This window comes from Glycine soja, chromosome 7, assembly GCF_004193775.1.
Source record: "Glycine soja cultivar W05 chromosome 7, ASM419377v2, whole genome shotgun sequence".
NCBI classification, from domain to species: domain Eukaryota; kingdom Viridiplantae; phylum Streptophyta; class Magnoliopsida; order Fabales; family Fabaceae; genus Glycine; species Glycine soja.
In genome coordinates, this window is record NC_041008.1 from 37,257,071 (window position 1) to 37,273,847 (window position 16,777).

The 16,777-nt window shown below is 35.1% G+C and overlaps 3 protein-coding genes across 4 annotated transcripts; 2 read left to right on the forward strand and 1 right to left on the reverse strand.

Annotated features, from left to right (window-relative positions):
- The first annotated feature begins 87 nt into the window (after positions 1–87).
- LOC114419418 (KH domain-containing protein HEN4-like) lies at positions 88–7,305 on the forward strand. 2 transcript variants are annotated; one of them, XR_003668257.1, is made up of 7 exons: positions 88–909; positions 3,523–3,987; positions 4,126–4,401; positions 5,264–5,458; positions 5,537–5,615; positions 6,264–6,375; positions 6,700–7,031. XR_003668257.1 is itself a non-coding variant. In XM_028385073.1 (7 exons), the coding sequence occupies exons 1-7, from the start codon at positions 406–408 to the stop codon at positions 6,835–6,837; spliced, it is 1,773 nt and encodes a 590-aa protein (XP_028240874.1). In that variant the 5' UTR covers positions 94–405; the 3' UTR covers positions 6,838–7,305. The 2 variants fall into 2 exon arrangements, 1 of the variants encoding a protein (XP_028240874.1); XM_028385073.1 differs by having other exon boundaries at positions 94–909; positions 5,533–5,615; positions 6,700–7,305.
- A 242-nt stretch (positions 7,306–7,547) lies between these two features.
- LOC114419419 (costars family protein-like) lies at positions 7,548–9,210 on the reverse strand. The gene is made up of 2 exons (XM_028385074.1): positions 8,994–9,210; positions 7,548–7,958 (listed from the first exon to the last, which is right to left on the reverse strand). The coding sequence occupies exons 1-2, from the start codon at positions 9,072–9,074 to the stop codon at positions 7,767–7,769; spliced, it is 273 nt and encodes a 90-aa protein (XP_028240875.1). The 5' UTR covers positions 9,075–9,210; the 3' UTR covers positions 7,548–7,766.
- A 555-nt stretch (positions 9,211–9,765) lies between these two features.
- On the forward strand, positions 9,766–15,753 carry LOC114419420 (GATA transcription factor 28-like). The gene is made up of 11 exons (XM_028385075.1): positions 9,766–10,253; positions 10,956–11,051; positions 11,149–11,282; positions 12,283–12,384; positions 12,503–12,617; positions 13,333–13,389; positions 13,837–13,905; positions 14,258–14,326; positions 15,072–15,152; positions 15,279–15,347; positions 15,465–15,753. The coding sequence occupies exons 1-11, from the start codon at positions 10,020–10,022 to the stop codon at positions 15,504–15,506; spliced, it is 1,068 nt and encodes a 355-aa protein (XP_028240876.1). The 5' UTR covers positions 9,766–10,019; the 3' UTR covers positions 15,507–15,753.
- The last annotated feature ends 1,024 nt before the right edge of the window (positions 15,754–16,777 follow it).

The window sequence follows — 16,777 nt, forward strand, 5'->3', positions numbered from 1 at the left end:
TTTGCATTTATCAATCTATATTAGACTCATAAATAAATAAATACAGGTAAGAAATGTAACACCCGAGGCGCATTGCGCATTACATTGATTACAGCATCCCAAACCAAAGTCAGAGTCAGAGTTACCTCTCTCTCATTTCTGCAACTGTCAGGTCATGTGGTCGGAGCCACAACAAAACCGTCACAAACATTATTTAGATTTTAAATAAATAAAAATTCAGATGAGAGAGAGAGAGAGAGAAAAAAAATGCATGGATAGATTAATTAGTGGCGAAAGTGGAGTATTTATATTTAATTATTATTCAATTATCTTAATAGCCGCGCGCGAGAAAAGCAACAGCGTTATGGGAAGAAGAAGCAACAACTTCCTCTGAAGCAGAAGCAGAAAGCAGAGTGTTCCACTTCCATGGCCGAACCAAACTCCAACCCTAACCACTCTAACGGTCACGTGAACCGTTCCAGACCCTACACGACTCACGTGACCTTCCGTCTCCTCTGTCACGCGTCGCGCGTGGGCGCCATCATCGGCAAGTCCGGCGTGCTCATCAAGACGCTCCAGGAGGCCACCGGCGCCAAGATCCGAATCGAGGACGCGCCGCCGGACTCCCCCGACCGCGTCATCCTCGTCAGCGCCCCCGCCGCCGCCTCCGACGGTGAGGTCTCCACGGCGCAGGTGGCGCTGCTCAAGGTCTTCGACCGGGTTCTCGACGTCGCCGCCGAGACCGCTGGCACTGAAGTTGGCGACCGAGTGGTCTCTTGCCGGCTGCTGGCCGACACTTCGCAGGTCGGCGCCGTCATTGGCAAGGCCGGGAAGGTCGTGGAGAAGATCAGGATGGACACCGGATGTAAGATTAGGGTTTTGAACGAAGGTTTGCCGGCGTGCACTGCTCCCTCCGATGAAATCGTTGAGGTCAGTTAAATGTTTTTTTTTTTTTTTTTCTGTTTTTCGTGTTCTTTCATGGTGCTTTGGATTTCTGCTGTGTTAGTGAATAGTGATAGTGTTCAGTATGTGTAGTCGTTAGGTTTTTGGCATTGATTTTAGGTTGGACGTTGAAGTTGAATAGTTTAAATGGATTGCTGCGTCTATGAACTATGATTTATTGGATGGAATAAATGTTGAACTTTTACAGATATTAATTATGTCAATCTAGTTATAGAACTACTCACAACTTAGTAGATAGAGTAGAGTTGAAGTAGAACGGTTTTTGAAGAAGTAGCATCAGTTAATGAAGGGTTCTTCCCTCTGTATTTTCCTTCCCTACTTTTTTTGCCAATGAATTTTATGTGGAAGACTAGTGATTAGTGAAATGGTCGTATGTGAAAGCCTATAATAGAGATGGTAAATTTCTTTTTCAAAGCAAATGGAGGCAGAAAAAGAGAGTGAACATTGATTAATGTGGTTAAATAAGAAAACATTAGCATTTAAATGTGGAGGTTTCCCAACAAAATCTTAAGTCCTAACGGACCGTGTTGTAGAGGCAAGTAATATAATAAGTCAAAAGATTAGCTGCCTGATGATTTCTTGTTTATATACATCCGGTTGTTCACAAGTGTGTAATCCTGCCACGTGATGTGCTAACAATGGTTGGCTATGTTGGCCATCTGCACAAGTGATTTTTTTATGTATGGGCCATCTAGCAAATGGATACTGTTAGCCTGGGCCCTTGTGAAACCAAGATACTCAAAAAATACAAAAATTGGTGTCTAACAAGCATCGTGTCAGATACATATCCATAAAGTATCCATTTTTTTTTTGTTTGAAAATAAATTGCTTGATATGGCTCCGATACAGTGATACTCCATGGATACATATGAGTTATAACATAATATCAAGTACTGAATAGCTCTTGCAAACTATAAGTGGAGCTTGTAGCAAAGTGCGACTGTAATTACTGTAGCTTTTTATTGTTAAATGGCATTTATAATGTCATTGCTTAAAAATGGAGCGTCTCTCTTTCAAACGATGACCTAAGGCCTGTCATTCTTAGATTAAAGCTTCTTTTGGATGGGACAAATGATGTTTTTCACTTTCTTGTGACAATCTAACTTGGGCAGGGAAATTGTATATTTCTTTTGACATGTTCATACTAAGCAAAATATATTTTGATAAGGTGGGGGAAAGATATGTAACTATACTTGTTATGATCACAAATATCTTTTTCGTAAATTGTGTTCATCTATTGATATTTTTTATGTATTAATGAGCAATTAGTAGTGTGAGTGTCTCTTACATAAATTTTTGTTAACGTATCTTGGCCTTGTTATATCTTGATATTAAAAAATTTCACATATCCCTGAACTGTATCGTGTCATACCGTTATCTTCTTATGTACGTATTGTGGACCTCCTAGTGGTCCCCATCTAATACATTTTCTGTGCCTTACACTTTATTTTCATGAACTGGTTGTAGAAGCAGAGTCCCTTTTGGATTTATAATGGATTATCTACACCATCCAGAAATTAATCATGATTCAATTAAACCAGTCCATTAATATTATCATAATTGAATAGAGTGAATTAGTTTTACATCTATGGTAGTCAAATCAAGATCTTGTAAGATCAAACAATTTTACAATTTTTGGTCCCTCATCCCTGAGTGATCCTGGTCAGCTTCTTTAACTCATTTTTGTGAGGTTGATAAGATCTTATTATCTTACAAAAACTCAATGGAATGACATGATCTTTCTGTATACCTGAAACCTTTTTTTTAAAAAAAAAAAAAAAAAAAACCTGACAGCCCACCCATTTTTTGAACACCCTTTCAATGGAACCCTAGAGACTGCATGATATGATTCATTTTGTGCTTGCCTTGTCTATTTCCTTTCTTTCCAATCTGCATCCTCTATGATGTTCACTGTCCTTGTTTGTCTCAAACAGGGTTCAACTGATTAGCTTCTGTTTGGTTTGATCTCATTCATTAAACCGATCTCTTTTTCATGTGGTTTGATTTAGTTAGTTTGCTTGTCGTTTGCCTTTGTTCGTGCCCACACTTTGTTTTGAATCAATGTGGTTCCTTTTTTAGGTAAATAATCAATGCGGTTCTTTTTGTTTTTGTTTCTGAAATCTATGAATGGAGCTGTGTAAGCCTTCCTTTCAAATACAATCACTTTTGGACTGAATTTAATCTCCTGTTCTTGAAATATTCATTAAATAGTAACTATAAAAATAGATAACGACTAGTTGGTCATGGGTTCAAATCCGGAAACAACCTCTTTGCAAATGCTAAGGTAAGTCTGCGTACAATAACCATCCCTCATACCTTTGAATAGCAAAGAGCCTTTTGGCACCAATGTATGCCAGTTTTTTTTTAGTATCTTGACGGGAGCTATGGGTCTATGTTGTGCTTAGCCTTGGAACCTTTTGCCTTTGACTATTTTCATACCTTGGATGCAATGTAAGAAAAGACTACAATTTCATGCTTAAGGTTGGGAACATTTTCCAACTCATGATTATGGGACATTTGAATGTGCTGTCCAATATATTTTTTTTTTAATTCTGAGAAAGGATCTTTTGGAGTTATCAGGTAGAAGGCCAGCTGACATCTGTAAAGAAGGCACTTGTTGCTGTCTCCGGTTGTCTTCAAGATTGTCCTCCTCCTGATAGAACAAAGATGACGGGAAGCAGACATTATGAAGTGGTTCGGTCTGAGACATGTTCAGTTCCACTTGAGTCTTTAACTAATTTGCATATAGATCGTCGTCTGCAAAGGAGCTCTACATTATCCACTTTATCCAATAGGTCTAATGGCAATGCCTCTGGAGCTCCTAAATTATCAGCTGAAGTTAATAGAGTCTCAGCCCTGGATCCAAAAGCACTTCAGCAGGAAGTTACCTTTAGAATTATTTGTTCCAATGATAGAGTTGGAGCCGTAATTGGAAAGGGGGGCAGTATTGTAAGAGCTCTTCAGAATGAATCAGGGGCTATTATAAGTTTTGGTCCTTCATTAGTTGAGTGCGAGGATCGACTAGTTACTATTACTGCTTCAGAGGTTTGTTAAATGTAATCCTTTTGCTTTTACTTCTCTTCTACCTTCTATGTCTTGTGTGTGTGCGTGCATATATATATGTATATATTTTATTACTATTTCTATTAATTTTTCTTTTGCTTGTGGCTTCATTTTTAGCAGAACCCTGAATCAAGATATTCTCCTGCACAGAAGGCTGTTGTTCTTGTTTTCTCCAAGTCTGTTGAGGCTGGTGTTGAGAAGGGGCTAGACATGGGATCAAAAAAGGAGTCATATGTTACTGCACAACTTGTAGTCCCATCAAACCAAGTGGGTTGTTTATTAGGGAAAGGAGGAGCAATAGTCTCAGAAATGCGGAAAGCCACAGGGGCTAACATAAGAGTAATTGGGAATGATAAGGTTCCAAAGTGTGTATCGGATAATGATCAATTGGTACAGGTGTGGAGATGATTCTTTATTTGTTTTCACAATTAGAATGTGCTGATTTTTTTAACATGCTATTTTGTATATGCTGCAAATCAGAAACCTTTTCCCCCATAGACTATAAAAGTTTTCTCATTCCATGTGCTCATTTAACTGTGCCAGCTATTCTCTTTTTCTTTTCTGCAAATATCACCAATCTTTTTCATCATGTGACATTTGGTATTATTTTAAGATATATAAGTCCACTCTCATCCCGGTATATTATGCAAAAGTATCTGTTATCCCTATGTGTATGAATGTAGTCCTATTCTTACCAGTTGACTTTTTGATTTTTGGTCTGTCAGTTCAGATTGGGGTAAAAGAAAATTAAAAAGAGAAGTGTTCCTAGAGAATAAAAGTAAATGATTCTCACCAGGCTACTATTAGACTAGTAATACTTTTGATTGACATCCACCAAGCTTAAATTCTGTTCATAATATATGTTTGAGATTTTGAGTCAGTGTTTTAGACTAGTAATACTTTTGATTGACATCCACCAAGCTTCAAACCACCTCTGGCTTATCCTGATAAATATAGATAATTATGCTTATTGTAGGAGGAATAGTTGCTATAGCAAGTTTAGCCTTACCTATTGTTGCCACTATTGGTTGTTTGGGGTATATTTCATAAAGCTTCTGTTTCATTTTCATATCCATTTTTTCAGAGGAGAAAGTATCCTTGCATAAATGGTACGATATATTTATGTATCCTGTTCAACATTAAGAGTGGGGTTTTAGATGTGGCATATAGTTACTGTGATAGTTTATGCTTACCCCAATCAGAAAAATGACCAAATTTGATCCTCTGTTTATACTATCATTATTCACTTTTCCCTCAGATATCAGGAGAGTTTTCAAATGTTCAAGCTGCAATATATAATGCAACCGGTAGACTGCGAGATAATCTTTTTGTTAGTACACAAAACAGTGGCGGAGCGAGGAGCCTTTCCTCTGTTCTATCTGGAGGCAAACCAACTGTTGCTGTTTCTCTTAGTCTCAATAGACATTCTTTGCCAGGATTACAGGCACCACAGGTATATTGCTTTCTCTCTGCTTGCTGGTTTTCCTTTCCAAGTTTTCCCTATCAACTAATTAAATTTGGCGGCAGACAGTGGCTGGGATCAATTCCAGAGTCACCAATGGTGTTAGTCGGGGATTGACTTCTCAAAAAGGTGGCTTAGAACTTGTCAGGTTGGTGATGTGCAAAATAAATTACACTTGTTTTAATGGAGATTGATGATTTTATGAGAAGCAAACTTTAGGCTTTCTTAGGACTACAGGATCAAAGATTTGGATAACTAGGAATGCTACTTATGATTTAGTGTAACCAGTGTTGATTTTTGTGGCATACTAACTTGGTCAGATCTCATGTGTGCATTGCTTGTTTGCACCAAACTCATATTGTCACATTTTCTTGCAGAGAATTATTTCTGTTGTACCACTTACTCTGCTTTTTGGTGGAAAATCATTACACTTGGCTGGCATCTTTTGTTTTATTCAATATTGACCTTCTTGGGATCATTGTTTATTTGCTATTATTTGGAGCCCTAACATTGAATGAAGTCTTGAGACTACTATGACATGGTTTCTGATGTCAACAAGGCTTGGCTCACCTAGTTAACTTTCCACCCCATGACAATTGCATAACCTGGGTTCGTATCCAGGAGTCTCCTATGGTCCTATTAGTAAACAATATGTAATCCCCACTAAATTCTTCAACACCCCAAAAACCTGACTAAAAAAGGTTGTTTCTGAATGAGCAGTGGAAACAGTTTCTCAAGCATATTATTAGATGTCACAAAGTGTTGAGTTCTTATTATTACTCTTTTTGGTCTGCAGTGGGAGTAAAACTGCCATTGTTACTAATACAACTGTGCAAATTGCGGTTCCTGATGATGTTATTGGCTCTGTATATGGGGAAAATGGCAGCAATCTGGCTCGCCTGAGACAGGTACACAATCTCGAATGAGTTTATGAACATATACTTTGTTTAGTTGCTTAAGTGCTCCTCGCATTAATCTTTTTTGTGATCTTGCTTGTGTGTTCACTAATATAATTCCATAATTGGTTTATTTGTTCACATGTCTGTTACTAGAAATTAAATGTGCGATGATGCTAAAATTACTTGATATTTTGGAAGCACTACATTATCTAGTGCTTCTGTATTGTTTTTTGGATGTGGTATTGCTATGATGAACAATGGGACTTTTTACAAAAATATTGTGGAAGACTCTATTATCCCCCTTTTTTAACATTGTTCTGTTTATGCTGTCAGATATCAGGGGCAAAGGTTATTGTCCACGAACCTCGTCCTGGAACAAGTGACAGGACTATTATCATATCCGGTACACCCGATGAAACTCGAGCAGCACAGAGCCTTCTCCAAGCATTTATTCTCGCTGGATCATCGTGACAATATCCCCTCACTGATGACCCATTAATTCTCAACTAGTTTTTACCTTTTTTAAAAATCCTTATTGTCCTACCTGAAAGCATGTACAATATAGGAAAATATCCACACCATTTGCCATTCCCTGCTAGTAATCTTGGTGTCTACTGTCACTCTAATGTGTCATTGTCACTCTTATTTAATTAAATTTCATAAAATTTCTATTACAAAATAGATTGTTTTTAACAAAAAGTTATTTAAATGTGGATGACAATAGACATATAAGAGTTGCAATAGACATTCCCTTAATGGACCGGTAAATCAATTCACACCATAGGTTGTTCGATGGGAACGACAGTGTACTTATTTAACAATAGTCACTTGATTCTTTTGGATAATACTGTAATAGCAAGTTAAATTCATCAGATTTAGCATTTTTGTTACCAGTTAGTTCCTTTTTGAATATCACCCTGTTACGCATGACATTCTTAATTCAACTACTGGTGTGGTTCTATTTCATATGATTTTAGGTGAACTCGCGTTACGTCTCATTTTATTGTCCGTCATTGTGAAACACTTGAGAAATAGTTTGATAAGCAATCCCGCCCAATTTGCTGAAGTAAAAGCGTGTTAACATTTGATAATGCATAATTTCAATGGTTATGAATCTACATCGTAATGAGAATAAAACAAAGAGTAATTATATTTACTCGATAGAAAAAAGGAAAAAGATGTATAAAAATAGGTAGAATATAATTTCATAAAAACCACAACCCAGGAATCCTGGTTTTAGCATTTCATTCATACTATAACATTTACCTCAAATATTTACGAGATGAATTTTTAAGTCTCCACACTCATATTACAGATTCATGCATAATAGTATTACGGGTCATAAAAACGAGTTGGTGGTTCAAGTTGCACAGGATACTGTATGGCATGTAACCATTGTATCAGTTGGCAGCTGCTGCTGCTTCTGCAGGGGCAGGATTAAGAGTGATTTCCACATTGTCATGGACTCCTTGCAGCAGTAGCTCACCCTCGTATGTCAGTACTTTACGCTTTTTCGCTGCTCTTAGTGTTCCAACAAGTGCTTCAAATATATTTGCACACTCATCATCGTTAAATAGTGTTCCAAATGTTACCTGAACAATACAAGACATATTTTGTTCATCAATTCAAGAAAAGCTATTCATTAGGGGATAACAGATCAGCAAAAAGAAGTCCACCTGAAGATTAAAGATGAAAACTACAAATTGCACACAGATGCTCATGTACATGCAAATAAATTCATTTACTTGCCATGACTTAAATTGAGATCTTAGTAAAAAAAAATACACTGCACTGTTTGATTGCTAGATTTTTCTACCATAGAGCTTGTAAACATATTAATGCATGTGAACAGAACAAACTATCTCAGCCCCCTACAAAAACATTATTAAAGTGATGCAGTGGACTTTACTTGCTGCCTCCTTGAACAATCTGAACATCATAGCCAAAGTTTAATTTTTATGATGCTATTGGATCACAAAATTTGACAGGTTTTTATTGTTACATCAATATGCTTCATCGCATTGAAAAGGGAAACCAACTTCTGTTTCACTGACCTGATCAATTTTGTATTTTGAAGGTTTCCCACATACTATCTCTCCTCTCTAATTTTTCTTTACCTATATCTACTGATATAGGTAATTGATATAGGTAATTCAATAATGTTTATAATGAAATTTCACCAGCATAACAGATGTTGGTGCTTAAGTTTCATTCATCCTAATCTATGCAAAAGTGAAAGGTGGTTGAAATCACAGTTCTCGCAAGGAAAGGAACGATCTTCCTTCTGGGTAACCAAAACTCAATTGACACAAAACAAAGACAAATTGGTTATGCAATTTGCATAACCAATACTCAATTATCTCACCCTCAGTTTTCAATCCAAGACTAGAGAGTTAAGCCTAGATCCTGAGTTGGATACAAAGATAAAATAAGATCCCTATGAACATTATAAAGTTAAGATCCGATTTTGTTAACGACCCAAGATCACACAAATGACATCATGATCTAGATCTATAAGAATGAAGCAAACACCATATATTATTATGCGTGTAGACTCATAGGAACATAATAAAAATGAAGATTGAAAGATGAAGAGAAAGAAAAAGTAGTGTTTTTGTTATTTATACCTTGTAAGAACCATCTGCTTGGACCTTACCAAGCCTCTTGATTTCTTGGCTGAGACGCTGAACCTCTTCTTCAACATTCATGATTACAATATCTTCCTCCAACAACTAGAACCACCAAAAAAGAAGAAAATATACTTCCCCAGTTCCCCGGGGTGAAGTTTTCCAACACCACTTTTGTACTTTGGATTTGTAGCTTTGCACCTTTCAAAGGATGAATAAGTAATAAATAATGCACGGACATTATTATCATCCGATTACAAACATTCTTTTAAGGTAAATTTATTGATTTTTATATTAGAGTACTAATTGCATGATTTGATTTTAGCATTGAGAAAAAATCAATTCGTTTTACCTTTTATTTTCATATAGATGCCTAATGAGAAATTTATTCAAATAAAACATTAAATTATTCACTTTATCATGCTCTCTCTTTAGAGAAGTCAAATTCCGAATTATTGTTGACCAATAATGTAAATAATTTAAGTTTCATACATGGTGAGTGTAATTTTTTCTATTGTCTACCAGTAAAAAATCATTTTACATATTAACAAACCTACATAATTATATAAAAAAATTGCCTTTGCTTCATAAATCCATCACAAATTTTGATCATTAAAAATTATAATTTTAATAAAATAATCTCATAAATATAACATAATTTCTTATTAAATTATCATTAAACATTATAATTTTAATAAAATAATCACACAAATTTAAATTTTTCGATTTATAATGGCATCACACTTTCACATTGAGAATTTGAAAATGGTTGATGAAATTAAGAACCCATTTTTTCTTTCTTTCTCATTGAGTGGGGAAGGCAGTGTGCTGTGTTGTGTCTAGGAAACAGCACTCTCTCTCTCTCTCTCACTCAATATTTTCCATTTCTATTCTTTTCTACTAATTTCTTTCTTTCTTTCTACGCTCATTCCCTCACTCTATCTATCTAATCTATTCACTCCTTCAAACACACTCTTCTCCTTCTTCTCTTAGGGTTCCGCGACTGTGAGTGATGCTTCTTGCGAAATGGATAACAGCCTGAACAATCCGAGCGACAACGGGGAAGACCCGCCACCGCCGCCGCCGGTTCCCATGCAAGTCGACGGCTTCCAACCGTTCCATTACGCCAATTGTTCCGATGAAGGGGAAGAAGCCGTTCCGGTCACCAATGCTTCTTCTGCTATGCACGCCAGAGCCAGCGAACTCACCATTTCCTTCGAAGGCGAAGTCTATGTTTTCCCAGCAGTTACGCCGGAAAAGGTTCCTCTTCTCTTTTATTATATTTCAAAATTTAGAATTTTATTCACTGAGAAGAACATGTTTTTTCAAATTGTTTTTTTTAATTGGAAAAACTATTTTTTTTTCTCGATTGTTATTGAGGCATGGCACGGTGTCGATTTCGTTTCTTGTCTCACTGACCAATTTGAAGAAGTGTTTGAATTTAGTGTTTTAAATCGCTTAAGAGAAAAAGAAAAAAAAAAACCTGTGTCAGATAGGGATTTTTTTGTGAGTTCATGTGTTGGTATCCGGTAATGATATTTTTATTTCAAATTAAAAGGAAAAAAAAAGTGTTGGGAAATCATTGGTTACCTATGCAGTGGTTATTGATGTTTTTTGCCAGAGTAAGTCAAGTGATTTCTCAATGTAGTACTGGGAATGTAGCTTTCTGGGATTTTTAGGTTTTGGTCTTTCTCCCTTTGATGCCTTGCTATTGCTTCTTCTTTCTGTGAATGACCCTTTGGTTGGTTTTTTATTGTATGATTACGAAATGATGGTGATAATGGCATCTATGCCCGATCCTCTCTGAAGCTTTTAAATTTTTAAGATAGCTACAAATGATCATTTGTGACCTGTTAAATTATTCCATTGGATTGGATGTGCCTCCCATTTTGCACAACTTCTATAGAATGGTTGCACATTTTTCGGGTTTGATGATCCTTTTATTTTTCTTCTGAAATGCAGGTGCAGGCCGTATTATTACTCTTGGGAGCGCAGGAAATGACAAATAGTGCCCCCACCTCTGACATTTTGCTGCAGCAAAACTATCAGGACATTAGGGTATTTCTTTAGGAATTGCTTTTCTCTGATATATTTTATCAATAATTGTTTCTTTAACATATTATTAAGTGTTCTAAAACTTGTTATTGTATGCCAGGAAATAAATGATCCTTCCCGAAGTTCAAAGCTTTCACGAAGATTTGCATCACTTGTTAGGTTTCGTGAAAAACGAAAAGAGAGATGTTTTGAGAAGAAAATCCGGTATTCTTGCCGTAAAGAGGTTGCCCAGAGGTAGGATGAGGATAGTTGGGAAGTGGGAACACTGAAGTATTGTGCCATATTTTCTTTTCCCAAAATTAATGTCACTTTTTGTTTCACATTTTCTCATTTTATATTGTGAATGGCCGTACAAACATTTATCAATTGTTAAAAAAGAAATGCATATTTTGTTGCCGTGAGTTACTCTCCCCTCCCTTGAGAAATGCTTCAATTGTATTGTCATCTCCTTTTATTTTTAAAGATACACTGATCTCTCCTAAGAGATTTATATGTGCTACAATTTAGTTTATTTTGATGTAAATGGGCCTTTTAGGGTCAATTCTTCTCCTTTTTTGACTCCCTATTATTAACTTTGGGACTTATGAAGATGAAATAAAGATCTCAAGTAAAGTTTCAAAGCCAATAATGTGAGTATGCAAAACATCACTGCATTCATAAAGTCCTAAAATTAATAATATAATTTATAAAATTAGCTTTTGATGACCTTAGAAGATGAAAGAAGTTTATTTATAGTTGCTCACCGCCAGTAACTGATTCACATGTAATTGGACTCACATAATTCTCTTAGGGGAGGAAAGTGTAATTTTTAAAATGATGGGAGGATAATGTAATTTAGACATAAGACATTTGACATTTCTCAAGGGTGGAGTGTATAATTTACTCTACTTGTTAAGAGTTTTTTTTTTTTGGTTAAAACTCATGAACTGACTTATGATCGAGTGAATACATGGGTTCACATCTGTGCTTTGGGAGTAACATTCCCCCTCCTTGTCCTTGCCCCCCTCTTTCTCTCTTTCATATGTAAGTGTTTATGTTGTTTAGAGTCTACATTGGTGATTGGTATTTTGGGGTTGTGTCTCTGTTTCTTGCAAAGCATTAGAATGTCCTAACTTTCAAAATAAGAATTGGAGTTTTACTTTTGACGCTAATATGTTGATGTTCTGTTTGGCCTCTAGAGTCTAGATGTATAGGCTAGTTTTCTTGAGATTGACAGTACTTGGTTATCTAATAGGATGCATCGTAAGAATGGACAGTTTGCATCAATGAAGGAAGACTACAAATCTCCTGCTGAAAATTGGGATTCAAGCAATGGTACTCCTTGCCCAGAATCTACGTGAGTTACAAAGTTATATCTTTGTTTGAAATGCAAGGATGCAATGATTTTTATTCTTAATCTATAGCGTGTTGATGCTAATATGTTATTGTCGGGCGGCAACTCTGCCATTGTTAAGTGAACGTAGATGCCAGCATTGTGGAATTAGTGAGAAGTCTACTCCAGCTATGCGTCGAGGACCAGCAGGTCCAAGATCTCTGTGCAATGCCTGTGGGCTCATGTGGGCAAATAAGGTAATTAATATCTCTTTTAGCCTAGCATGGAACTATGTTTCTGGTTATTTATTGTTGTAAGTGTTTCTTTCCAAAATCAAATGTGGCATGCCGATCTCTCTTTTATAGCTTTATTTAAGACTAACTAGAACCCATGCCTTAAACACACTAGCTGTTGTTTTCTGTAATGTCATCAAATTTTAGTAAACAAATATTTTTCTAAGATTTCTTTTAAACTCTTTTCTCTTTGAATGTCTGGTATTAGTGCCTAGACATTTATCTTTAGTGATTTATTAATCATTTCTTTTTATTCCAAATGAGATAATCAGTTTGTATCATAGTCTAACAAAGGAAAACTGAAGAGATACTACCTGTTGGCATCACTGACAAGTGATAGTTTTATCAATTATGATTTGAAAATAGGGTTTTTGTGTCAACATGAAGAATATTATTTATAGCATGCACTGTCTTTCTGCTTCAACCAGAAGAATAACAATGTTCTGTCTATTCAACATCGTATCTATTGCAGTTATCAATTTGTTGTTATTATAGTCCTGGAATTGTGTGAAAGATGATTATTTTGCATGTCTGAATTGTTGTGGCCATGTGAGACTAGTTTTTTACCAAGTACCAACTGAAAAAGTTTATGTTCCCATCTTGCCTGAAGTGACTAGGGCAACCTTATAGTATCATATCCAATTACTGATCTTCATTTTCATGCCTCATTGATTTGAAGGGAACTCTGAGAGATCTCAGCAAAGCAGCAAGGATTGCTTTTGAACAAAATGAACTGGTATTTTTTATTTTTCATATTGTCATTGGACAATTTCTTGTCTTCTTGTCTTCCATTGTCATACTTTCTCCTATTGTAAATAAGCAAGATTAAAATATATTGTCTTCCTGCATTACATCTAAAGAATAAAGGAATAAACAAATTCTTCCAATGCATGTCTACATCACACATTTATTGTTGATGAAATATGACTAGAGGTGTTAGGCGATGAAAACATGAAAATTTTGGCAAAGCAATAGAATTTTTTTAACAAATCCTATGGAGAAATAGGTTGTGTCTATTCCCTACCCTTTTTTGTTAGGACTACTTGCCCTCAAAATCTGAAGAAACTACACACTTAATTCTGTACTTTCACTCCTAGTAGTCTCAAATTTGAAATTTCTGATATAATCTGTGCTCAAAAGATGTTTGGAATTTCAAGTCTAATAACATTCTCTTTATTTTAAGGATACTTCAGCTGATATAAAGCCTTCAACAACAGAAGCCGAACATTCTTTTGCTAAGCAGGACAAGGAGGTATTTTTGTTGGAATTTTCTTTCTCAAATTAATAATTTTTTATTTTGTTGATGCTGTAACTGTTTCTTGAACCTTTTATTTTCTTGTGACATTAGTGGTCTCCTTTGTTTACTAAACTTTGACAAAGGGTTATGAAAGTGCACGAAAACTCTTCAAGTTGTTTTGTATCAGTATATTGTTTTGAGGGTCCATATGAGGCAAATGCTTGGTTTTTCAAATTTGTGCTTGCTGATGATGATTATTATCAAATATTTGACTTTTGAGTACCATTTGCATGATGGAACACTGATCCTTATGCTGACGCATGACACTGTTTTATTGACTGTGAACTTGTAAAATTTTATCTATTAGGGAAGCCCTGAAGAAACTAAGCCTGTGCAAATGGATTCCAGTCGGTCACCTGAGAAGACAAATGACCAGGTTTTATCTATTTATTTGTATTAGTGTATTTATTTACTTTTTCAATATAATTTAGTGGGACTAAATTTTGCTTAAGCTATGATGAGGAAATTTGTCTTATTTGCTTATATGGGATTATGCAATTTACTTTCATTGAGTAGATAATTTCATAATTGAAAATGCAAAATTGACAATTTGTTTAACTCAAACATGATATAGCATAATTTGCTATGGTCTGCAAAACCTTTTCATTCAAAATTTGATTAGTTTTTAAAAGTTAATTAAATGGAGCTGATACACGGATGAGCATATCTGAGTCTCTTATTAGTATATGAAGTTCAAAACTTTAAATAAATTGTTCCTTCCATTCAATTTCCACCAGAAAACACCTGTCAATAAATTTCCTGAAGAAGTTTGTGTAACCTGGAGATCAGAGGTTTTAATAAAAGCTCAGCTACTGAAAATTAGAAATCTAATGAGTGTTGAAGAAAGATTACTAGCTCATGGATGCGTGGAACCTAAACAATATTCATGAGAGACACACATAGTTCCAGCATACAAATGGAGACCAAGTCACATTTGGTGTGTTTTAGGCCCAGTGTGGATAATGATATTCGTTTTATGACTTTTATCCATAGTCCTTTGGTGTGTTTTTTGTAGCTTGTATGGCGTTTTGGTTTGGGAATTTGGGGTGTTATTTCAAGAATATAACTTAAAAGCTTATCTAATTTTGAATATTATGTCCTTCAATTTAATTTTGTTTCAGTTTATTATCGGAACTGCTGAATCAGTTACTGACAACTTGTCCATCCAAGTGGAGAATCATGCTCTTAGTCTACATGAGCAGGTAGTCCTTTTGCTTTCCTCTAATAATCAACCATGAGGTATCCTTTGAGATGGAAAAGCCATGAAAAGGGTTCAGGTGATAGGACCTTGTTTGACAATTGGTATGATATACTTTTGTGATTTACAGGATACTCTTGAGGATCTTGCTGATGCTTCCGGGACCGAATTTGAGATTCCTGCAGGTTTTGATGATCAGGTATATATATGTTTTAACTAGTTACAATTCCTGAAATATAAGCCATCTCTGATCCTACTAGACTTTATCTATCATGTACTTTTGATAAAGTTTATGAGTATCACTGATATAATACAGGTTGACATTGATGATTCCAACATGAGGACTTACTGGCTGTGATCTAGAGATATTGCTATGCACAATCAGCATGGTCTGTTCACAATGGAAACAAATGTGCACTGCTGGTTCAACTAACATTAGACTTCTAGAAATAGTTTATGTTTTATAGACAAACTATTTCTGGAAGCAGCTGTGAATTATATGATTGTAGACTTACAATTTCTTACATTAGTTCCTGTACATCCCTTTGGAACCAGATTTCATTTATATAATGTGAATAGTTGAGTTTTTTTTAAAAAAAACCTTTTGCGGTATTCAACGTTGATTTTGTATTTTTTGCGGTAACGCTATTCAAGGTATAATTGGATGGGAGAAAGGGGAATGAGAAACAGAGAGAAGACGAACATTGAAGAAATTTATTGTTACACCAAAATAATTGATTACGTTTGTTCACATTAAAATGAGAATAAGCCAACTCAGCAAAATAAAAAAGTTTCAAGTCTTCAGGCAATTTTACCCAGCAAGTCTCGTAAATAATTTTTTTTTTAGTTGTACAGTTCAATATAGCACATCATTTTAATTACTTCAAGCAACTTGATTGATGCTTTATGCTAAGATAATAACTTTAAGAAGTTTTTTTCTTTAAATATATTTTTGTTTCTTGTAATATATTCCATGTTTCTGTTTGTTTGAGGGGTACACCTGTGAACCAGGAGTCTCCACATAAGTGAAATCTGACATCACACTCTAACTCAAAATCTTAAGGCTCAGATTTATGAGTATTCTCCTCACTTATATGGTATTCAATATTTCTACTTCTATACACTTCACCTCACACTTGTAATCCAACATTATATATCCATTTATATATCCATTTTTTGATGTTTTTGTTTTTATAATATTTTGTTTATTTTGAATTAGTGCTTGTGAAAAAAATTGGTAGGATCTTATTTATATATTACAAGAATTTTACAAAGACACAGAAAAAGCAATATTATATTATAGGAGTTGAAAAACATATATTTACGTCAAGTTTTTTTTTTTAAAAAAATGTTTCTACTATATAAATATTCTCTATTTCGATCTCTTGGTGGGACAGCTTCCCACTTATGATGTACATAAATAATATGTGGGACTAATAAAATGAACAAAAGGTTGAGTTGTTATATATATATATATATGAAGCACTTATTCCTCCAATATGACATGTTTTATGTTCTTGATAAAGTTTTCTCCAGTTGCTTTTCTAAAATCATTCTATGTTGGAGATGGCCTTAACTAATCATATTCAGCTTATACTAACAGTTATTTTCGTTAGAGCTTCGAACGCT

Bases quoted from the DNA above. Each gene is read 5' to 3' on its own strand.
- LOC114419418 (XM_028385073.1), top strand. From the start codon at position 406: ATGGCCGAACCAAACTCCAACCCTAACCACTCTAACGGTCACGTGAAC. The intron at 5,459-5,532 runs GTATATTGCTTT...ATTTGGCGGCAG, and splicing joins CAGGATTACAGGCACCACAG to ACAGTGGCTGGGATCAATTC. The intron at 5,616-6,263 runs GTTGGTGATGTG...TTTGGTCTGCAG, and splicing joins GGTGGCTTAGAACTTGTCAG to TGGGAGTAAAACTGCCATTG.
- LOC114419419 (XM_028385074.1), bottom strand. From the start codon at position 9,074: ATGAATGTTGAAGAAGAGGTTCAGCGTCTCAGCCAAGAAATCAAGAGG. The intron at 7,959-8,993 runs GTATAAATAACA...TGTATTGTTCAG, and splicing joins AAGCAGATGGTTCTTACAAG to GTAACATTTGGAACACTATT.
- LOC114419420 (XM_028385075.1), top strand. From the start codon at position 10,020: ATGGATAACAGCCTGAACAATCCGAGCGACAACGGGGAAGACCCGCCA. The intron at 10,254-10,955 runs GTTCCTCTTCTC...TCTGAAATGCAG, and splicing joins CAGCAGTTACGCCGGAAAAG to GTGCAGGCCGTATTATTACT. The intron at 11,052-11,148 runs GTATTTCTTTAG...ATTGTATGCCAG, and splicing joins AAAACTATCAGGACATTAGG to GAAATAAATGATCCTTCCCG.